The sequence below is a fragment of the Plectropomus leopardus genome, chromosome 14, assembly GCF_026936395.1.
Source record: "Plectropomus leopardus strain MGB_pleo_1.0 chromosome 14, ASM2693639v1, whole genome shotgun sequence".
Taxonomy (NCBI): Eukaryota; Metazoa; Chordata; class Actinopteri; order Perciformes; family Serranidae; genus Plectropomus; species Plectropomus leopardus.
Genome location: NC_142189.1, coordinates 33,626,911 through 33,651,391, shown reverse-complemented (window position 1 = coordinate 33,651,391; position 24,481 = coordinate 33,626,911). Strand labels below are relative to the sequence as shown.

Sequence of the window (24,481 nt, the reverse complement as noted above, 5' to 3'; positions counted from 1 at the left end):
GTATATTAAAAATGTCCCCAGAGTCTGTATAGAGGATGCTCAAATGTTTCAGTTGCAATCAAAGTGATGTACTGTATGTGTGTGAAACAAAGAGATCCAGACTGTTGTCTGACATTCAGTGAAATAACGTCCATGTGCTTATTTCAAAAACATCATTTAAGGCATTTATGAGACACTGCACAAAGACAAACACGGACACTTTGGGGATGTCAGTATGAAATCAATACTCCATTGTGTCATGGCAAGTCTGCAACCTGAAAACACGACATAATAGAGTATGTTGTCCAAAAACCATAAAAAATGTAATAGCATAGTATGTTGGCCAAAAATAATAAAAAACGTCATACTATAGTATGTCATCAAAAAATTGTCAAGAACGTCTTAAGACGTCACCCAAAAATTGTCATAAATGACTGTGTATAGTATGTTGCCCAAAAATCATAAAAAACGTCATAGTATGTCATCCAAAAATCATAAAAAAACATCGTAGTATAGTATGTCATCCAAAAATCACAAAAAATTTCATTGTAAAGTATGTCGTCCAAAATTCATTTAAAAATAACATTATAGTATCGTCTCGTCCAAAATTCATAAAAAATGTCATAGTAAAGTATGTGCTCCAAAATTTATAAAAATCTTCAGAGCACGGAATTTCATCCAAAAAAAACCACCATATTTTAGTATGTCATCCAAAAATGATTTAAAACGTCAAAGTATAATATGTTGTTGAAAAAAAAAATACATATTTAAATATTTGGATAATCCTTGATAATTTCCTAATAATAAGTAAAAATAAAATAATAAAATAATAATAATAAAAATAAAAATAATAAAACTTTTTTAATCATTAATTTGGTATTGATTCTAGCTAGGTGTTCTACCCATGAATGTAAATGAAGTAATAAATAACTTGAAATTGTTGCTTTTCTGAAGGATATTAAACATTGCCTGGAAATACTTATTGATTCCACTGATAAAAATGCTGACAAATATAAATATTTTGGAAACCAAGTTGATATATAAGTTATTTTCTTATGTATCTAGGCTACTCTAACAGAATTTCATGATTTTTTTCCCCAAAATTAATAAAATAATAAAATAAAAATAATAAAACTTTTTTAATCATTAATTTGGTATTGATTCTAGCTAGGTGTTCTACCCATGAATGTAAATGAAGTAATAAATAACTTGAAATTGTTGCTTTTCTGAAGGATATTAAACATTGCCTGGAAATACTTATTGATTCCACTGATAAAAATGCTGACAAATATAAATATTTTGGAAACCAAGTTGATATATAAGTTATTTTCTTATGTATCTAGGCTACTCTAACAGAATTTCATGATTTTTTTCCCCAAAATTTAATCTTTAGTTTCCAAATTACAAATTGTATCTCCTGAGATCCATTTCCCATTTAGGGTATAAATGTAACATTTTCCCTTTGATTGACTAGGCTAGTTCATGTGCCAACATTTTATTTAGGAATGTATCAGCTACTTACTGCTTGGCATGCAAAGTTTTTTTTTTTTTGTTTTTTTTCAGGTCATTTATTTTTTTTTATTTTATTTGTTTGTTTGTGTGATTTACTTTCTCACTTATTAATTAATTAATTTCGTTTTTTTTTAATTAGGCTGTTTTAAATTTACAGGCAATTTTCATAAATAAATAATGTGACTGTATTTTCCATCTTTGCTGAACAATAGTTTTGTGTGAAAAGAATTAAAAGCCTGTTCCATACAGATGCCTGTCCCAAACATAATCCTGTTGAGTTCAATGATTTAAGCAAAAAAAGGCAGCGCTCTAAATTGAAGTTTTACGGTATGTGTGAAATATTGTCTGGGTGATCTTAAGGTGCACTGAGTTGATCTGTTAGGTCGTCCTCTTAGGTTGCAAAGGGATGATTAAATCTCAGTTTTTAGAGAGTGACAGTTGCCTGTTTGCTGATGTGAGCCAGTATTCTGATGTTCATGGAAGGTTTTTGTTACACTCAGTTTGTGTTGGGATGTTAACTCCTCGGCTGTAGCGGCTCATTTAATTTTTCTGAGGAATAATTTATGAAAAAAGCAGTCCTGGTTTGTCATCATGACCAATGAATGAAACACACTAGCACATATTCACATTAGCAAAGTTTGATTTGCTTTTTGTTCATTCACAGCTGGCAGAGTTCAGTGTGGATGGATTCTGCCTTACATCCTGATCTGTACATTTAATACAAGCATTTTAAAAAACATCTCATCACAGATCATATGGAGAATAAAAATAGAAAATCCCATAATAATCACCTTCTCAGTGAGAGTGAGTTGCTGCTGACAGTTAATAGATGATCTCACACTGCCACCTGCTGGCACAAAACTGACAGTAAACATGTGGGCAAGTTTCAGCTCCACACATGAAATCAAACCTGACCAGGAAGCCTAAAGGTCAAAGGTCATCCTTGGCTCAGAGTCTCCTGCCTCAAAAGCTTAAGTCATCTAAACCTAAAAACATATTTTGGACTCCTGCTTCAATTTTTCCTTTTTTGGTTGTTTAATAAATTTTCCATGGAATGATGTTGACTTTATTTTGAATTTTTCAGGGAGAACTCTATCAAATGCCCAAACTCAGCTACTCTGCACCACTGATGCATCTTTGAATAAGTGATATTTGGCCTCATGCAAGAAAAGATATACAAATTTTCTTTTCTTTTCTTTTTGCTTGTATCCACAACCTGTTCCTATTTTGTTAGTACCCACTGATTTTTGGGATTCACCAATGTTTTCTTATTTTTTGCTTTTCTTTTAGGCTAAAAGGAATTTTTACGAGTGGTCCAGAGCACTCTGACCAAGACAAGACAAAAAAACCCCATCTTATTTTCACAGGTCATAACTTGCTGCCTTAAGGCAAGAAAAAAAGTTTTTCCTTTGAGGAACATTTAATAAATGCATGACTATTATTTAATCAAATCTAGATTACATTTTAGAGTAATTATTATTATTGGATTATGAAATTCCTGGGCTAAAGAAATATATTATACTTGGTGCATTGATCCCAGTTACTGTGCGTCTCTCTGCTGACCAGAGCTGAATGTAACTAAGTACATTTACTTAAGTACTGTACTTACATGCAGCTTTTAGTTACTTTTACTTAACTTGAATATTTTAATCTCATGCCACTTTCTTCTCTTACATCACTACACCTAAGAGGGAAAAAATGCACTGTATTCCACAACTGTTATTTGATAACTTTTATTACAAGTGTAGCTAAATTGATTTTTAGAAAATGAATTGGCAACTTTTTTTGATAAACATTTCAGATTTAAGGAATTTTCAATGCAAAAACTTTTCATGGTTTTAACTCCTCATACATGAGGGACCTGCTGCTTTTGTTTTTTTAATTAAGATAAGATAAGATAATCCTTTATTAGTCCCACAGTGGGGAAATTTCCAACATTATATATAATTATTCTTATTCACTACATTTATTTTAACTTTTCTGCATGAATACTTTACATTAAATACTTAAATACAGTTCCCTTATTGTAGTAAACAAACATTTTCATTGCAACGCCTTTAGTAGTAACAGAGTATTTTTACAGTGTGGTATTAGTATTTTTTACTAAAGTAAAGGATCATAGTGCTTACACCACCACTGCTGCTGAAACAGCGAAACAGCGTCACATGTTTTGTCAATACTTGCCTTTTGATTTTCCTGTAACACACTGGAAAATCACATCTTTTCTTTGTTTTTTTCTAACAGTACGTCAGTTTTACTGCTGCAGAAGTTCTCCTTCTTACGATCGTTTTTGGTGTCACCTCTGCAATCTTGGCCATGTGTCAGAATTTTTGCACACAGCACAAAATCTGCTCTTATATAATGTTTAGGACTTATGATCAAGTGGGATTCATCACTGATCACACCTAGCTGAGAGCTGGATAAGAGAATGTTTGGTGCATCTGGACTTGACTTCTCTTTTTTTTTTTTTCTCTCTCTTAACAGAAATGTGCTGTTGCATGAGGCCCATTCTCACAAATCATGCTCCGTTACAAATTCAAGTTGTTTGGTTTACCTCTGCTAGACTACAGAGCAAACAGTTAACAAGAAAGCAACAGTAACATTGTTTTTGTGAGAATGTTTTAAAAGTCAAGTTATTAGGCGGTTTTCTATTACAGATTTGCACAAAACTTAAGCAATTTTTCAAAATGGCGATAAAACACAATTGCAAGATGACTGTATTTCCACTGAGTGAAGTTCTGCGACTTCTCTGGTGATAACACTCCAAGAAGCATGGTGATGGATGTTCAAAACATCAGCAGCTTTATTTCTATTGCAGCCACCGCACTAGCCGTCATTATTTCCAATCCAAGGCCATGTAGGCGTGTTATGGAACCCAAATTGAAAGGCGAGTCCCTTATATGTGGGAGCGGCCACTTATGAGGGATTTCTGGGAGGTGATAGTCCACGATTTCACAGAGGAATTGTCAATTCAAAACTTCCGGATGATCCGCTCAACTTTTGAAGAGTTATGTGATGCAATAACACCTAGTTGACATTGACTCGGTGTCTTCCTCTCAAGATTCTTTACCCAGATCCACCGTGCGTGACTGCGTCACAGATAGATAACTTGCTGCGTCACCTGTGTCTTTTCAAAATAAAAGCTGTCTGATGTGTTTACCATGCTGTTTGGGGCTTTCTTTCTCTTTCCTCTGAAATTTTTACCAAGGTCCGGACCTCGGTGACCTCATAGCTATTTATGGCCCTGCTTGTAGCTCCTGCTGCATCATGAGGGACCCAGTGTGTATGATGGTGTTTGTGTCCGATGCCTGGGGGACATAGCACATAGCCATAGCATCATGTGACCTGGAAAAGCCAAAAAAGTGTTTCCATTGCAGTTTTGCGAACTATGGCTTTTTCGAATCATCTAAAATACCACCGCACACGAGCATAAAAACGTTTTTGCAATAAATGGGAGTTTTTTTCTAAATTGACTTGTTTCCATTTGGTGTACTTCATATTTGTAATTTCGATTTGTTCAACTTAAGGGTTAATAGAAACCTGCCTATTGACCTGGCTCAAGCTACCTAACAACATGTTAATCTGTGAAGGGCACCTCTTACATAAGAAATACACAAATACATGTTAAACTGTAATGTCCCCCAGGCATCGGACACAAACACCATCATACACACTGTACACCCTGTTGAAATGACAGAAAGCTATACAAGTATGGAAAAACAGATCCTGTCCAAGCCTAACTGCAGCATCTGCAGACTGGTCATTGAGATAGAAGATCAAATATTTGCTCCACGTTTCAGATCATATGACACTGAGAGTTTTGTATTAGCACCATATGTACCCTTCAAATCAGTGTGTGCCACTTTGAGGAAAGTCTCCGTGCAGTGTTGCTACCTGGGCCTCACAGATGGTGCAGTCAAATTGTCCTGCAGCGGCTTGCATCACAATGTTTCCCAAATAAACTCAACTAATTTCCCCATGTGGTGATTAAGTATGTACAATGAAATAATTTGGTGTTCCGTCGCAACCAATTATGTACACTTTGGATTCACGAGTGGCAACATGAGAGAGACACAAATTAGCTGCCATTTGTAACATTTATCCTTCCTGGATATCACAAGCCAAATCAAAGCAATTATGACCCGAGCGTGTCTACTTTGGAGTTTACCAAGTTCATTACGCAAATTAACTTCCTAATTAGCTTTTGGCTTCATGAACACTTTCATCCGCTTTTTTAGGGGGCTTTTTAAGTAATGGCCGGCACACAAGAGCCCAAACAAAGCTTTGTGTAAATACAACAGGGGCAGGGGAATGGGCCACTTCCAAATCAGACCTAATCAAAATCCCAGCATGAACCGAGGGACACTTGGCATGAGATGGCTGAAATCCTGTGACAAGTTTAAGAGACTCCAGGAGGTTTTCCTCTAATAGAAAAGCTGCGTGTAATTGACTTCAGTCTCTAATATAGTGAAGAGCTCAGAAAGATGAGCAGGGAAAAAAAAACAGTTTATTTCAGCATTTTTTTGTTATGTATTTACATCAAAGGTTGAAATGAGAAGACATGACCTCAACCTTCAGTAATTAAAGGGGTTGTTCTTTGCCAAAAACTCTGCCTGGAACGAGACAAAATAAAGAGATGAGACAATTAAAGTCAAGTGGAGGGAGATGAAAACAGAAAGGTCTTAACCAGAGCGGAGGGTCGTACCAGGAAGTCGACGGGGTCCTGTGGTCGGGCTGTGTAGCACTCCACCAGGCCCTGGGTCAGAGTGGGCATCACGTGCTCCAGCAGGTAGGTCCTCATGGGGACTGACTGGGCCTCCAGCAGCTCCTCCTCCTGCAGCCTCACCTCCTCCATACCTTTAGTCTGACACACACAACACATCCAACTAACATATCAGACATGCTGTGGATGATTTAGTGGGATATAGTGGCATCTAGTGGTAAAGAATGAAAATCACAACCAGCTGTAGCTTCTCCTGGTAAGAATTCATTCAGTGTGTTCATTATTCCTTGGCCTGGACTGGCTATCAGGAATCGAAAAGAGTTTTTATGGTAAGTTTACTCAAAGAAATAAGAAGAAAAATAGAAATAATAAATATAAGAAAAATAGAAATTAAAATAAGAAAATAAGAAATTTGAGCCTCTCTACCAAGCCATCATGAGTACAGAAGTACACACATAAATATATATCATTAACACATTAATCGTAATGTGATCAAGGTCCATACATTGTTTTGTTTTTTAAATCATGTTCGCCACCCAACATTCCTGTCTTTAGGAGGCTGTACCAGGCTGAGTATTGACACCTGAATAATGCTCCAAAGTTAGGCTAAATTTTGGCAATGGAAAAACAGCATGTATATATATATATATATATATAGACACACACACACACACACACACACACACACACACACACATCTTAGATTAAATTAATCCTTGTTGTTGCAACCCAGCCATTAAGTTTTGCATTCCAAATAGTAAAAATGCTATAAACTTTTTTTGTTCATTAAAAAAAAGCCTATTAACTTGATTTTTCATTCTAATAATTGGTGTTCAAGTATATTTTTGTCTATATTAAATTCATGTTTTCCCCCCACTACAGCTTTCCTTGTGTAAATCCCATCTGTGCTATGTTTACACCTGCTCTGAAGTTTCCCCGCAAAACTAACAGTAGCATGACCTCAGTAAATCCAGCAGAATTCATAATCAACCTCTGTTAACATGTCTATTATTAGCCCCCTTCCTCCCTTATAGGCATAAGCAATGAGGAGAGAGACACATAAACTCGACATGTCACGCAAACTGCTATATGCTAATGTGTGTGACAGAGTGTGTCACATCTGCACCTGATAAACAGGCCCAGGAGCCTCAGTCCACCTGGGATGACAACACAGCAGACTCCATCCAACGCTTTGATAAAACAGAGGAAGCTAACCTTTGAGTTAGCTTTGTTGTTTTATGCAAAAGATGACCTGAATCTAAAGCTTGCTTCATGTGTTCTTGTGTTGTCAGCTTTGGTATAAACAGGTTCATTGTGGGTCAGTCTTGTGATGAGACAAGGGTCCTGAGTGCAGGAAGACATGTTCTGTTGACTTAAAGAAAGCGCTTGTTTCATGCCCCCCAGCTGTCTGCAGCTATCCAAGTGTGATATGAAATGTTCCATCCATCCATCCATCCTAGTATCTACCCACACCTACCCACTCCTCCCAGTGCTTAACCACTCCCTCTAATACTTCCTACTTCTCTCTGTACCAACCTGCTCCTCCCAGCACCTACCCACTCCTCCCAATACGCATTCACTCTGTTCAGTACCTACCCACTCCTCCCAGCGTGCAGCCCTGTGTTTGGCTTCATCTGCCTCCCTCCTCTCCTCCTCAGCTTTCTCCTGGGCCTCTCTCTTCATCTTCTCTTCAGTCTTCCTCCTCTCCTCTTCCTCCACCTCTTGGCTGCTGGGGCCGTAGTTCCTGGGCTGGCCCACTGTCTCAAACACTTTGTGCATCAGCAGCAGGCAGTCAGGTTCATCACTACTCGTGATCTCTGGAACACAGTAAGGATTGAAGACATGATGAGAGCTGTAATCTAGGTGACAACAAATGTTGATGAACAATAAAAAGGTCACTTTGTGGTGAGTGCTGAGCATACAGCTCATCCAACAAATCCATCCTCACTGCACATCCCTCACTCATGCTTCATAGATTACCCAGGTACAGAGGGCTGATGTCTAGCTCATCAAAGTAGTTAACAACATTTTCATCTTCCATGTTGTTCTCTCTGTATCTGGCCAGTCGTCGCAGGAAGCACTCCTGCTCATAGTTGTGCTCCTGTATCAGCCTCTCAGGGAGGTTCATCACCCGATCCTTCAGGAGGGCATCGGACGCATCCAGGCACAACACGAACTCTGTGGCACACACAAAGAAAACATCACAAACACTACAACACTGGACACTTTATTCTCTGCACAAACCCGACTGGGCAAAACCAGGTTCGGGCCGAGCCGGACCCGGCTGTAATTTCTCATTATTCCCTTGTGTTTGAATCGGGTGGGGTTCTTGCCATATTAACATTTATTTATTTAATTTTTTGTTTGTTTGTTTTTATAAAACTATTGTGAACTGTCTCGTGCTTAAGTGACACTTTGGCAGAGTTTTGTTGGACCGAGGGAAAAAGAGTGGAGAGAGAGGAAAATGAAGGAACATGTGGAGAACCAGGGGAGAGAGAGAGCGTGCAGGTGAGAGAGGGACGAGAGAAAGAGAAAGGGGGGCTGCATGGCAAACTGGTTATGTAAATAACATGCAGTAGAGAGCGATGATCAGCATCTACGCACTGTGTATACTAGACACGGGGAGGGGCTGGGTGCAGCCTGCTTTGCTGAACCTGTCAAGATGACAAACTAACAGAAAGAGGAGAAGGTGAAGTGGTGTGAGGAAATACTACATCCCTTAGCTTATAATACATGTTTTAATATTAAAAATATTTATTTTATAATATGTAACATGTAATATACTGTAGGCCTGTTGTTAACGTACAAATTTGTTTGTTTTTTTTGGGGCCCAAGACTGCTGCCGTGGGTCGGGCTCAGATCGGGCTTGGACAGGAACTGTGCAGGTTCATGTAGGTCGTGCCTGATTTTTTGGGCCCGATCAGAGATCTACTATGTAAATGTTTTTGGCTATTGAAAACTCATCGCAACTGGCTTGTTGACTGGAGTAACATATGTCTATAAGGTTTAAAATCATTCTGAAATCTGACTGCTGTGTGGTAACATTCAGCCGTGTAAGCACTACTCCAGACCTGGTATCATCCTCTTGCTGAATGAGATCAGGGATGTTCCATCTTCTGACTCTTGTTCATCAGCTAAAAAGAAGGAAACAGAAAACAAGCAGATGTTTATGTACATTGACTATGTACTCATGTTATGCTGGGTGTCTGCAGTAGGTGTCAGTGTCTCACAGTAGAAGAGCTCCTTGGCTTGTTCATATGTCTTGGGGAAGCCGTCAAGAACAAAGCCCTGGTTTCTGCACGGGTTTGACATCAGCTTATCCTTCACCACCTTCACCAACAGCTGGTCATCCAGCAGACCTGACAGACACAAGATGTGGGAATTATAATGTAGCCAAATAGTCTTAAAGGGACATGATTTAATATTGCCCTTCCATAAAATCAGCACCAGAGTTCTATATATATATATATATATATATATATATATATATTTATATATATATATATATATATATATATATATTTATATATTAAAATCATTGTCTGATTTCATTTTTTGTCTTGACTTGTCTTTATTTTTTTTCTTCTCTTTTTTTGTTTATTTCTGGCCATTATTTGTAAATTTTTACTACTTCTTGCTCAATTTGAGCCCTTAAGTTGCCCATGTCCTTGTTTTTGAAAGAAATCATGCCAGTTTGCTCAGGTTTCAAAGACTTATAACTTATAACTTATAACTTATAACTTAACTTATAACTTAACTGATATTGATGGCTTTTAGGTGGGCCTTTTTAGGTGGCTTAATACTAATCAATGAAGGCAGTTTTGCTCAGGGCTGTTTGATTACATGTACATGATGTGGAGGTTATGCTGATTAACACTGTGATTTGGTCTATAAGGAAAGGAGAGTGAATGCTGACATGTACCAAGAAGGAATCAGTGAGAATGGCAGACAGAGTGGGTGTTTCTGGGGGTGTATGAAAGTGGCCCTGGGCAGGTAAACCTGGGGTGTCATAGTGTGTGTACCTCCATTCTGCTCCATAATGTCCTTCAGGCTGTTGAGCAGCTCCCTGGTATCCACTGTAGAGTCCTCATTCTCTGCATCTGGATCAGTATTCTTCATGTTATCTTCCTACAAATGGGGATAAAATTAGTGTTGTAAGGACATTCAAAGAGGTGTACAGGAAATGTGCATCTGTTTGTGTTCGGTTAAAGATAACACCTTGCAGGAGAAGCTCACCAGCTGTGAGATGGTTTCAGAGATGGTCTCCTTTACTGTGATGTGATGCAGTTTATAGTATTCACAGATCTGTTTGGACACTGTGCTTTTTCCCACCGCAGGAGGACCCAGGAGACACAGACGGATAGGCTGCAGAGAACACACTTACGTGGAAGATCAAGTGCAATTTAATGAAAACCAAGACATCTGTCATTAGATCTACAACTTTCATACATATGGGGGAGTAGCAACTTTATGTGGCTGATATTTTGGCATAGTTCACCATTTCATTCAAGCTGAGAAGCTCTGCAATGCACAAGCTAGCGGAGCTGATGGGATCACATCCTGGGATTGGGATAAACTCGAGATGTACCACATATGATTTCATATGACAAATAAATGATTAATTAGTTGATTGACGAAATCTGCCTTCTTATGCATAGAAATAAGCAGACTTTGCACTTAGGTTCAGTCCTGTACAAAAGTTCTTCATCTAAAAATTTGGGCTAATAGTCCCAATGGTGGCACTACAGTAACTGTCTAAAGTTAACAACTATAAAAATTCATCTGCAAGCATCTTCCACCAAAATTATGCCCAGTGAACAGAAATGTTCACATGCTTCTACCTGGCAGGAGTTATGAGGTCCAACACTGCAAAACTAATCAGTCAACACCAAAGTTCTGAAATATCAAAAATTGAGCCCCCAATGCATCTAAAGATTAGTATAAACAGTTCCAAAAACTGTAACTGCCTATTCTGGCTAAATGAACCGCTATTACTGGAAAAAGGTCAAAATGATCAAGTTATGGTGAAGGCAGTGTGGTAAATTTAAATTTTACAATACTTTGAATTCTATCCTCATGTAAACCATAGCATACAATGGAAATAAGAGCAGGACTTGCCCTTGTTGTCTAAGGCTCAGAGTTTTTTGCCCTGGATGATGCAGAATAAATATGCTAACAGTCCTCAGGCACACACACAGGATTTCTAAAAGCCTGTTTACACCTGCTCTTTACTGTGCATTTCAGTCATCTGAGCACAGGTGGACAGCTGAGACACATCGCCGTTCACACCTGTGTCTATCATGTGTCTGACCACATGTTCAGATTTCGTCTTTCCCTACGTCACTTATGCTAGGGAGTCAAGGGGCCCCACACAGAGTTATTAGGTTCACATCCTCAGTGAATGGTAGCATGCTCGCTAGTCATGTTAGTGATTGTGTCAGTATAGCTGGATTCAACATGTCTCCTTCCACAGGGACAAAACAATGGACAGACACGCAAGATTTTGTTCTACCCGTCATAAAATAGGGGGAGCTTTAGAGTGTTAGTATATATGCTTCCCCTAGGCAACATTATTAGAAATCACTCTGTAAAACTTCCATTGTTATGCGAATGATACGCAACTGTATCTATCTATGAAGCCAGATACAACCAATCAGTTATCTAGATTACAAACATGTCTTAAGGACATAAAAGCCTAGATGAGCCATAATTTCCTGATGTTAAATTCAGACAAAACTGAAGTTATTGTACTTGGCCCCCAAGTCCTCAGAAACTCTTTTTCTAAATATATAATTTCTTTAGATGGCATTGCCTTGGCCACTAGCACAACTCTAAGGAACCTCGAAGTTATATTTGATCAAGATTTATCGTTTGCCTCTCATATAAAACAAACTTCAAGGACTACTTTCTTTCACTTGCGTAACATTGCAAAAATTAGGCATATCCTGTCCCAAACAGACGCTGAAAAATTAATACATGCATTTTATACTTCGTAGGCTGGACTACTGCAACTCCCTATTATCCAGTTGCACCAACATGTCTCTGAAGTCTCTCCAACTGGTCCAGAGTACTGATGCACATGTACTAACGGCAACCAAGAAATCAGATCATATTTCTCCTGTTATAGCTTCTTTGCACTGGCTCCCTATAAAATCCAGAATTGAATTTAAAATCCTTTTCCTCACCTACAAAGGTCTGAATGAACAGGCTTTGTCCTATCTGTCACAACTCATAGTTCCCTATCAACCCTCAAGATCACTGCGCTCTGAAAACACAGGGTTACTTATGGTTCCTAAAGTCTCCAAAAGTAGGATGGGCGCCAGAGCCTTCGGTAACCACGCTCCCCTTTTATGGAACCATCTTCGAGTTTTGGTCAGGGAGGCAGACACGTTTCAGCTTTTAAGGCTAGACGTAAGACCTTCCTCTCTGATAAAGCTTATAATTAGGGCTTGCTCGGGTTGCCTGGACCAGCCCCTAGTTAGGCCACAATAGGTTTAGTCTGCCGGGGGACTTTCTATGATACACTGAGCACCTCCTTCCTTCTCTTGCTCACTCCATCTCAGACACTCATGTCTTTTTACTGCATTACACTAATTCAGCTTTTTCTCCGGAGCATTTGTTCTCCCTTGTTTCGTAGTTTTCTGGATCTTGGCTGCAATCTTGTCTGCCCCTGGATCATGCTGTGGCTGCACTGATGCTGTACCTCTGGCTCACCTGGATTGTGGTCTCTGTCACCTTTTGGTGGTTTCTACCATTTTTTTCCCCCCCGTTACAGGGTTTTTTTGGGGGGAGTTTTTCCTTTGACAATGTGAGGGTCTGAGGACAGAAGGATGTTGTGTGCTGTCAAGCCCTCTGAGGAAAACGGTGATTTGTGATAAATGGCCTTTATATAAATAAGATTGACTTGTCTTGACTTAACTTGACTAGTACACCGTCACCAAACAACCACCACATCCAGCCCGTTCTCATTCCAATATTGGAAAATAGCACCGCTTTGACAGTGCTTTTGGGGTAAGTCTGCAATGCCAAAAGGTACCTTTCGCATGTGCATGAAACCGCTGGACAGCGCCATGTGAGAACATGGCTGGACAGAGCCTGCCGCATCACTTGAAACACGGCAGGACATCAGCAGGTTGAAACGCTGCCGGTAAAGACGTTATTTAAGGAGCGCAAGGGTGCTTGTAGGCGGAAGGGAGGGTGGTGGATTGGTCCAGCAAACCCCAAAATAAGTCTGGTGTCTGCTTCCTGTCTGAATGTGATGTTTTACTCTACACCTTATTATGTGCCTCCTTCCCCTAATCCTAACCATCCCTGCCAGCATGTGTTGCTGCCACATCCTGCAGTGCTGATGGAGTCCTTGTTGGGAGCTTGCATCAGGATGCAAAAGTGTTTACATTAAAAAAAACGTGGTCAGACCTCTTCGACAAGTGCTTTGAGTGACAGGATCACAGTGTGTCTTGGTGGTCTTCTACATTTGTACATAGCGCTTTCGACTTATGATCAAATCATGTTAATACCAAGTATAAACAGGCACTAAGATACTTTGAATTTAGGAAGTTTGAAGATGTGGTGAGTTATTTATGGTCAAGGCAGTTCTGCTGTCAGACCCCTCTGTATTTCTAAGCTGTATTCCTCCTCCTCCTCCTCCTCCTTCCTTCTAAAAATCCCAGTGACAGAGACATGTTTCTGCCCTCTGCTTTGGTACCTACCAGTAGCCCTCTGGTCTGCTGGTATTCCTCGACCACCTGCTCCATGTTCTCCACCAGACCGGCCTCACACAGCCAGCTGACAGAGAACAGCTCCTTCACATGGACAGCCTCCATGCGCAGATTGACCTGCAAGGAATCGATTTCCATCACCTGTAAATAGGAACAACATGTCAACACATCTTAATTAAACAGTTTAGGGACATAAGCTCAGTGACTATTTTTCCAAAAGTGAGATGACAAGATGTGTCATTTAAACATGTACACATACAGTCCAGTCTCGTGTAAGGAAGGCTTCCTCAAAGGGCCTCTTCTGGATCTTCCCTGGTCCCAGTAAACGTGCAACTGCCTGGTGGAGGATGAACTCACATATCAGTTTATCTGCATGTAGGAGATCATATCAAGCATTTTTATAAACATATGTGAGTATAATGTATAAATGATGTAATAAAAGCTGAAACTTTGTTCTAAGTTGATCAGTTAATCTAAAAGATTGAACTTTTTTTTTGCATAACAGGCTATACTACAAATTTTAATCCACTGACAGAGATGTGTGTCTGTATTTCTTGATCACTGGCTCCACTCACCTGCACAATCTCCTCCATGGTGTTGTTAGAGTTGTCCACAGCCAGCAGGTAATACGGCTTGGGCTGATGTTCAATCATGTTCTGAATTACACTTTAACACAAAGGAATCACACTGAATATTTATTTACTTTAGATCTAATTTCTTTGTCTACAGTTTAAATCAATATCAGTCAGATTTCACAAAGCCTCTAGCAGTGCAGGGCTCTGAGCAATCTATAACAATCTGTAATGGTTCAAGAAAGCTATTAAAAAACAGCACTGTGTGTCCAACCTGGCCAGGTCACTGATGTGAATCGTGGGAACGATGTTGCTGCCGTCACCGAAAATAGGTATTTTCTCTTCTTGTCCCAGCCATGATGTCTAAAAATACAGATTATTTTAATTAACTACATGTGTGAAGCATATTCACGCTGTTTGTAATGGGGCCAATGGATGGTGAGGCCAGCTGGGATTTAGGTCCAGTCCACACTGACAGGGGTACTTTTGCAAGGAGGTCTTTTCTCTCCTTTGTTCTCAAATAAAGCCCCATTCACACACAGTGATATAAAAAAATCTCTGTCCAAATGAAAATGAAAAAACACAACTGAAGCATAAAGAATATGTTGCCAATTCAGAAGCCTGAAAAAAGCAATGACTTGAGCACTGACCAGTGTTGGGCAGTGACGCGTCACTAGTAATGATGTTCTTTCCTTCCAACAAAATCAAAGTAATGGAAATATTACCAGCTGCAGTAATGGACTGTCTAATGTCTGAGGAAAAGGACGTCAAAATGACACAGACGAATGTAACACCCAATAATGTAATCATTGCCTGAAAATGTAATTAAACTTGCTGTTAACCTGATCCAAAATGTTATAAAACCCTGTAATGTAGTAATATATTTTATTTATTTATTTTTATTTTTTCTTTATTTTACTAGGTGAGTCAATTGAGAACCAATTCTCATTTACAATGACGACCTGGCCAAGAGGCAGCATAAAGCAAAGAAAAGCAAATGAGACACATTCATACAAATCAATACAAAAACAAAACAATACAATAAGGGTCGTAAAGATAAAATAGGCTAAAAGCATGTACAACAGTCAGCAACTGCTGCCTTCACCAAACTTTTAAAAGATGACAGAAAACTGAAATGAACAACGGCCAATAACGGTGCGGACTTTGGAGATGAGGAGGTTGATGAAGTTGCTGGAGCGAAGGGAACGGCTGATATTACAGGTAATGAGTGGTGAGCGAAGATATGATGGAGTTTTACCTGTAAGGGTTTTATATATGAACAGAAACCAGTGTGTTTGTCTATGAGAGTGAAGAGAGGGCCAGTTAACCAGGGAGTACAGACTGCAGTGGTGAGTAGTAAAGGGGGCACCAGTGACAAAACGGATGGCAGTGTGGTAGATAGTGTCCAGTTTATGGAGGAGGGATTTGGAAGCAGATCTGTAAAGTATGTCACCATAGTCAATAATCGGAAGGACTGTCATTGTGACCAGGAAGTGTTTTGCAGAGTATGTAAATGAAGATTTATTGCGATAAAGAAAACCAATTGAACAGTAACCAAGACTGAACCAGGCGACACAACTTTCTGACAGACCAATGTTTCTTAGCCTTTCTAGTAAGCTGAAGTGGTCAACAGAGTCAAAGGCTTTACTCAAATCAACAAAAACAGCTGCACAGTATTCCTTATTGTCAAAAGCACAAATTATGTCATTAACAGCCTTCACCGTAGCAGAGATGCAACTGTGTCCTGGTCTAAAGCCAGACTGTAAAGGGTTGAAGGTTTTGTGGGTCTCCAGATGGTCTACAAGCTGTTTGTTGATTAGCTTTTCGAGCACTTTGGCAAGGCGAGATGGAGATGAGTCTGTAACAGTTCAGGTCAGTATTGTCTCCTCCTTTGAATAGAAGGATAATGGCAGCAGATTTCCAGTCCAGTGGGAACACTCCAGTTTGCAGCGATAATATAACCAATAATGAAATAAAATGTTCTGACTGATATTATCAAACACTTAACTTATTAAGTATTAATACCTTTCAGGTGCTCTTTTTTTCTTTTTTTTTTCAAAATGGATGAAGTAATAAAATATAATAAAAAATCGTAATTTTTTTTTTTTTTCCTAATTAATGTAAAGTGTGCAAAATGTATATTACTGTTAGTGTTTTCAATAGGCTTACATGACAGTAAAACTTATATGCTACAGTTCTTTCTTGTTCTTTTCATGATGACTTTATTACATATTGACAAGGCTTGAAGTTACACTTTTGTATATTCTACTCTGAAGATGTTTACAGTTGCTAAATAAAGATGTGTTATTCATATAAAGTAATGCATCAATTCATCTTATTTCTCATCTCAAGAGCAGTTTATATGTGGACTGTATCAATGTTGTGTTGGCTATTTAAAATGATTTATTGCTTGTGTATAATGAACAGATTTTTTTTTAAAATCACATACTGAATTACAATTGCATGATTCGTCAATAAAAAAGAAATCACAATTAGATCATTAACAACATGTTTCAACTCTATTGGGACTGAAGTCTTGATATTAGTAGTTAGTGGTCTTGAGAACAGACAGACAGTCTTCCATGGAGCTGTATCTGTGAGAGGCATCCAGGGACTGTTCATTATTTATGGGAGGAGGGGAGGGAATGGTGCAAAATAGGGGGAGGCACTTCAAATATTTTTTTAAGCATTGGGGAGGGAGTTATGTTTTTGTTTTGGCTGAGGGGAGTGCAGCACACAATAATGTAATAATATCCTGAAAATGTAATAAAACTTGCACTTAACCTGATCAAAAATATACAAATAATACAAATAATAAAACCCAGTAATGTAGTAACTTGACCAATGATCTATTAATAAAATGTCCTGATTGGTCCTTTACCAATAATGAAATAATACTTTTCAGGTCTTTTTTTTTTCTTTTCTTTTTTAATGATGATGTTACATAAACAATAAAAAAGAATGGGTTTTTTTCTAGTAAATTTAAGTGTGCATGCAAATAAAACTTATATTGCTATTAGTGCTTTCAGTAGGCAAACATGACAATAACGTTTGACACTGATTTCATGTTTTGGAAATGTAAACTCAAAGCTTTAAGTACTTGACATTGGTGGCTTGTTGTTGATAGGCAAAGATGTAAGAAACTAAAATCAACAGAATAAAATCAATAGTAAATCAGTCAGTCAGTCAGTCAGTCATTGTCTGTAACCGCTTGTCCATGTAGGGGTTGCAGGGGGGCTGGAGCCGACACATATAGACATACACGCTCACAGTCACACCTAAGGGCACCCCGGAGAGAACCCACGCAGACACGGGGAGAACATGCAAACTCCGCACAGAAGGGCCCCCGTTCCAACTGGGCTTCGAACCAGGGACCCTCTTGCTGTGAGGCAACAGTGCTAACCATGACGCCACCATTCAGTGATAAAAAGAGAGACGTGTTACATGTGAAGACAAAATGAATCTTGTTGATTTTGAAGCAACAATCTACAGTTTTCTGTTAAAGCTCACCTTGAAAAAGAAGTGGAAGAGCTCCTCTCCCATCCCGTACTGAAGTCCTGACGCCACCACGTATGTCGAGAACAATGTCCTGTTCTGAAAGCAACAGCCATGTGACAGCGTCATCCACATGTGTCAATCACAGCTGTCTCCAAAACAAAACACAGAGGAATCTGAAACTCACAGTTTTGCCCATTTTGACCACCTTCTTCTCCAGTTCAATATGTGGTTTGAAGTTGGGATGCGCTCTTCTTCTCCAGAAAATCTCATCAGTGAAAGGGACATCCTGTCATACAACACAGACAACAACAAGGATGCTACTTACAACAATATGGGGGCATACACTGATAGATAAATAACATTTTCAATTCTCATGAAACAAAGAAAAGGCAGAATATGTGTCAGTGTATTTAACCATTTTGATAATCAATTTATGAAATACAAAAAGCAAAGGAGGAATCAGATGTGCTGCATCTCTCTGTATCATTGAAATCATCTTTGGGTGTTTTGCTGTTGGTCAGAGAAAAAGGGTTACTGGAAGAAAGTATTCCATGATGAGCAGTTGTTGTTTCTCATGTGCAGTGACTACACAATGGGACTAATCAAACGGAATTATATTCAATAAGTAAAGACAGGATTGCACAAATTTGTTCTTTTCTTTAGGCCTTTATCAAAATATGTAATGTGCAATAAAAAAAACATGTCAGGCTTACTACAAGTACTGCATGCGTTCACTCACAGGATCGACTGGCTTGCTGCAGGCCCAGGTCATCACCGTGGAGACCAGGATGAACATTTTCGGCCCACAGAAACAGCTCATGTTAGTGTGAAGAGCTACAAATACAACACACATTTGGTATCATAATATGTACAACCCCAATTCCAAAATTTTTAATACAGTAAAAACACAAGATATTTGATGTTCAAACTCAAAAATACTTTGTTTGTTATAAGTATACACTCAATATGAATTTGATGCCTGCAACATGTAAAAAAAAGGTTAAGACAGGTGCATTTTTTAAATGAACACACAATAAGTGTTTGGGAACTGAAGACACTAATTGTTGAGGTTTTGCAAGTAAAATTCTTCCCAATTTTTGCTTGATAGACGACTTCAGTTGCTCAACAGTGTGAGATCTCTGTTGCTGTATTTTGTGCTTCATTATGTGCCTCACATATTCAGTGGCAAATGGGTCTGGACTGCAGCAGGTCAGTATAGTAGCTGCACTCTTTTACTATAAAACCACGCTGTATGAACATGTGCAGACTGTCTCATTGTCTTACTAGAATAAGCAGGGATGTTCCGAAAGTTGTCTATATGGCAGCATATGTTGCTACAAAACCTGTATGTAGCTGTCAGTAGTGGTGGCCAAATGAAGCCTTGTGCACTATTTTTTTTCTGAGCCCACTAGATGGCGCTCTGTGTTCAACAAAGAGTTAAAATTATAAAGAATTGTAATTCCTTGAGCATTTTTCTTTAAACCAAGAGCGCTATATAACAGAAAAAATAAATAAATATTCAAAAAATTAAAAATGGAGTCACAGCCCAGCCATTCTGATATATAAAGTACAGTCACTTATGAAAAAAATATTTATGACACTACTGGCAAATTCGATGTAAAGTAATGGGCACAATGCCTGCAGTATCTACTGGTAATAATACTATTTTAAACGTAGCAGACAAGTTCTTAACCCTTTGAGACCTAAGCAAATTGCTTTGATTTCTTAAAAAACAAAAACAAAAAAACAAACAAAAAAACATGGGGGGCAGGTCCGACTCTAACCTGCGGCCCTTTGCTGAATGTCACCCCTTTTCCCTCTCCCCCTTTCATGCTCAAGCTGTCCAATCTGAATAAAGACAAAAGCCCATAAAATAGTCTTATAAATCAATTAATCAGTCAATCAATATAGGAAGGCGCCCATGAGCAACTTAAGCAGAAATGGCCCCAAAATGAGCGAGATATTAGTAAAAAGCACAAGAAAACTGCACCAAAAAAACCCAAATAAACAAACGGGAAAATTGAAAAAGACAACAAACAAACAAAAACAGGAAAATGGCCTGACAAAACCTGCTTAAAACTATAATAATTTTGTGAAATATTATTATTAAATTATATTATTAAATAATATACCTACAAATATACAAATTTTTTTTTCAAAATGATTTCTAAATCTACTAAATTATTGCAAATTATGTTTCTCCAGGTTTAATGCAGACAGTATCATGAGAAGCAAAAATAAACAACAAACTAAAAAGTAAAATTACTCTAGAAACAGAACCATTACAGGATATTAACTTGTGATAAATATTACACACCTGTTAGTCTACACACTGCTTGAAGATGTACACCAAAACATGTGTCTACCAACAGCCTGTAAGCCATCAACCTCCCAACATAGACCACTGACCTGAGACAGCCCAGAGAGCCTCCTCCACCTGCTCAGCATGCTGGGTAATGTTGTAGATGACCACGTCACACTCCATCAGTTTTGACAGCAGTTCATCTCTGCTCAGTTGCTTTCAGACACACAAGAAATACAGAGACATGTCAGGAGTCCTGGACTTCAACAACCCTTAGGGCCTGCTTTAATATTACACACATTCTTATTGCTCTACAAACATAACCAGCATCAGTCCTAATAATAAATATCAAATATTCATTAACTTAATTGAATTTAAAAAATAAATTACTTTCAATAAACCACATAGAGGTTTTTTTTTTTTTTTTTGATCACAGTCTGGGATATATCATTGATTTGCAGCAACATTGATTGTAACAGTGCACCCAGTAGAAATATTTTCTCCATGTGCCAAATATGGTTAAAAGAAACCAAACAAACCAAAAAAAAAAAAAAAAAAAACATCACCACATGGAAAATTGAAAACATTAATAATTCCAAATAATTCCAAAAAGCCCAAAAAGCCCAGAATGGCACCCAGAAATGATACAATGCATGATTTTATGTTTCAAGGGCAGTGGGATCAAAAATTGCAGTTTGAATGGCTTTTTTTGTACTTAACAGTTATGAATTATTATTATTAGTTATTGTTCTTGGCCCAAAACACCTCAGAAGCTCCTTTTCCAACAATTTAATTTCTCTAGATGGCATTACCTTGGCCTCTAGCACAACTGTAAGGAACCTCGGAGTTTTATTTGACCAGGATTTATCCTTTGCCTCCCATATAAAACAAACTTCAAGGACGGCTTTCTTTCACTTGCGTAACATCGCAAAAATTAGACATATCCTATCCCAAACAGATGCTGAAAAATTAGTACATGCATTTGTCACCTCTAGGCTGGATTACTGTAATTCCCTATTATTTGGTTGCCCAAACAAATCTCTTAGGTCTCTCCAACTGGTGCAGAACGCTGCTGCTCGTGTTTTAACGGGAAGCAAGAAAAGGGATCATATTTCTCCTGTTTTAGCTTCTTTGCACTGGCTCCCTGTGAAATCCAGGATTGAATTTAAAATCCTCCTCCTTACTTACAAAGCTCTAAATGGTCAGGCTCCATCCTATCTATCACAGCTCATAGTTCCTTACCAACCCTCAAGATCACTGCGCTCTGAAAACGCAGGGTTACTTGTGATTCCCAAAATTTCCAAAAGTAGGTTAGGAACCAGAGCCTTCAGCTACCACGCTCCTCTCCTATGGAACCATCTTCCATTTTCGGTCAGGGAGGCAGACACCGTTTCAACTTTTAAGGGTAGACTTAAGACCTTCCTCTTTGATAAAGCTTATAATTAGGGCTGGCTCAGGTTGCCTGGTCCAGCCCATAGTTAGGCTGACATAGGTTTAACCTGCCGGGGACTTCCTCTGATATGCTGAGCTCCTTTCCTTCTCTCAATGCTGCCATCAGAAATCATGCATGTCTGTTTACTGCATTGCCATGTGCAAGCTTAACTTAGCTCTGTGATAGCCATGTGGTACTCTCACCACCTGGGGCTCGCGATTACAGAGCCTGGGTCTGTTGAACTGCACTACGCTAATCCCGTTGCCTCTCGGGAGCGTTCCTGCTCCCTTGTTTCCTAGTTTCCCTGGATCCTGGCCGTAACCTTGACTGTGCCTGACCGTGGTGATAGCTGTGCTGATGCTGCGACCCTGCCTTTGGTTGTGCTCGTGCTGTGGCTGTACTGATTCTGTGCCCCCCGCTCGCCCTGATCGTGGTCTGGTCCTGGTTGCGCCGATGCTGTGATCTTGCCTTTGGACAACTCCGTTTCACATATGCATGAGACTGTTATCATCTCTATCAACATCATCATAGAGAGCAATTACTAATTTCACACCTACCATTATTGTAATATGACATGCATCTGTTTCTATTGTTCTGTGCCCCCCCCCCCTCTCCCCTCTCTCCCCCGCTCTCTTTCTCTTTCCTTTTTTGCCATGATTGTATTTCACTTGCTATTTACGACATCTATTGCTCGTCTGTCCGTCCTGGAAGAGGGATCCCTCACTATCCTCTACCGCTCTTCCTGAGGTTTCTTCCTCTTTTTTTTCCCTGTTACAGGGGTTCTTTTTGGGGAGTTTTTCCTTGGGTGATGTGAGGGTCTAAGGGCAGAGGGATGTCGTACACTGTAAAGCCCTCTGAGGCAAACCTTGTTTTGTGATAATGGGCTATATAAATAAAACTGACTTGACTTGACTTGAATGTAACAGTTTTGTTTCCACAGTTTATTTTAGACTTACTGTAGGAGCTGAGCTGGAAATTCCAAGATCAAACAAAAAATACACAGTCTTGCCAAAATGTATGCCATATGCATGAACACAGCCAAAATTATGAAAAAAATGAAGACTGAAAAGCATGTAAAGTGGGCCAAACAGTTAAGTAAATGAATTATATTAAACTGCGGTAGTCTGTAGTGCACTGTATACAGCTGTTGGACAGGATTAAGCACTCACGTAATACTCCAGGACATATGATCTGTCCCCGTCACATCTGTCAGAGACAGTTCCAACAACGTGAAAAGCTCGTGCTCCGCTGTAGTGTGTTCCCTCTGTGTCCTCCTGTCCATCAGGACCTGCAGCTGCTCCCACCACACACTTACTCAAAAACTGCACAGGACAAGGACGCGGTTAGACTACCATACTGCTTTAAGAGTGGTCCAGGAACAATTCATCCGTCTGTATCTGAATGTCCTCCTTCGCTAACGTTACAAACCATGGAACAATAACTGCTAACCAGCATTAAGGCTAATGTCCCAGCTTGACTTACTGAATTTTGATATTCCACACTGACACATTTACCTTGGCGATATATTTCGACGCGTAAGAGTCGATGTTGTTGATAAAAACTCTTTTCGGTGACTGTTTGAGTTGCTCCATCCTCGGCTCCGTCATGTTAGCTTATCTGCAGCTGTTAGCAAGTATTGTTGGTGTCCCGTTGCCATGGAGTTGGCCCTCTCGCGCCACATGCACAAGCGAAGCGTGTTCGCGCGACACAGAGCGAAGTGTCTGATCTGCAGAGATCACAAACAAACTGCAAGCAAGACACATTCGGAGCAATAACCTTTTTCTATCAGGTGCAGGAGTAGAACAGAGACATCAACTGAAATATGCTATATACCTCCATGTATCTCACAATGATGCACATAAAACCATAAAACATAAATCCACCAGTTGCATCAATGCAAAGCAGCAGAACTGACCACATTGTCCCCAGCATGAACCCCTTCACACAGGGCCCAAGTCTCTTTCTATCAGTCCTAACCAAGGTTCATACACATGTTTACCAACAGGACTTAAAGGCAAATTTTAAAGACCATACATTCTCTGAAACAACCATCAATATTCCTTATTTGTTCTTAAGCCATGGGCAGTTGTTTTATTTTGGCTTGCTGGAAGGGCAAACAACTTCAAATGGCTGTATTTTGTATTTATTGTAGTCAGTTCTTTAAGAAAACATGCCCTTCAAACTATATATATATATATATATATATATATATATATATATATATATTTTTTCTATTAAAAAATAATTGACTATTGTTTTAAATTTGTGATTTTTTCTTTTTTTTTCTTTTGGTCATTTTTAAAGAAAGCATGCCTTCCAAACACTCTAAAAATCACAAAAAAAGTTCACAGTTTATTATAGCCAGAAACTGTAACAACAGTAATTATCCTTGGATGTTCAAATTTGCAACCTGTACACATCATGTTATTATAAAGGTTTTTGAAATAAAATTCCATGATTTTACCAAAACTTTCAGGATATATTTAGTTTTCCAAAATTTTTTCAGGCCTTGAAATTGCTATTTGCTAATTCCATGGCTTATCCAGGTTTTTCATGACAATATAAACTCTGCCACAGGCTTCATTCGTACATAGCATATTGAGTCTGTGATCCTCATAGAAGACATGGTCACAGCTCAATATGATGTAGAATCTCTTGGGCCATCTCAGTGTCCTGGGACTGGGTGACTGCACAAATGCCGTTCTACACTCAAACACCTGTTCAGACTTCCTTCAGATAATGAAT

At 38.9% G+C, this 24,481-nt stretch overlaps 1 protein-coding gene across 1 annotated transcript; it reads right to left on the bottom strand.

The window, feature by feature from the left end:
• Nucleotides 1-5,980: 5,980 nt before the first annotated feature.
• On the bottom strand, nucleotides 5,981-24,414 carry ak7b (adenylate kinase 7b). The gene is made up of 18 exons (XM_042501329.2): nucleotides 23,251-24,414; nucleotides 22,906-23,058; nucleotides 20,412-20,520; nucleotides 18,742-18,836; nucleotides 18,187-18,288; nucleotides 18,015-18,098; nucleotides 14,779-14,867; nucleotides 14,508-14,598; nucleotides 14,192-14,269; nucleotides 13,924-14,073; nucleotides 10,451-10,579; nucleotides 10,237-10,342; nucleotides 9,445-9,573; nucleotides 9,286-9,348; nucleotides 8,195-8,392; nucleotides 7,811-8,031; nucleotides 6,197-6,355; nucleotides 5,981-6,104 (listed from the first exon to the last, which is right to left on the bottom strand). Exons 1-18 carry the CDS (start codon nucleotides 23,341-23,343, stop codon nucleotides 6,066-6,068), a joined length of 2,088 nt encoding a protein of 695 aa, XP_042357263.2. The 5' UTR covers nucleotides 23,344-24,414; the 3' UTR covers nucleotides 5,981-6,065.
• Nucleotides 24,415-24,481: the final 67 nt, after the last annotated feature.

Bases quoted from the DNA above. Each gene is read 5' to 3' on its own strand.
- ak7b (XM_042501329.2), bottom strand. From the start codon at position 23,343: ATGACGGAGCCGAGGATGGAGCAACTCAAACAGTCACCGAAAAGAGTT. The intron at 14,270-14,507 runs GTGAGTGGAGCC...ATCCTCCACCAG, and splicing joins CCATGGAGGAGATTGTGCAG to GCAGTTGCACGTTTACTGGG. The intron at 6,105-6,196 runs GTACGACCCTCC...GTCTCGTTCCAG, and splicing joins AGGACCCCGTCGACTTCCTG to GCAGAGTTTTTGGCAAAGAA.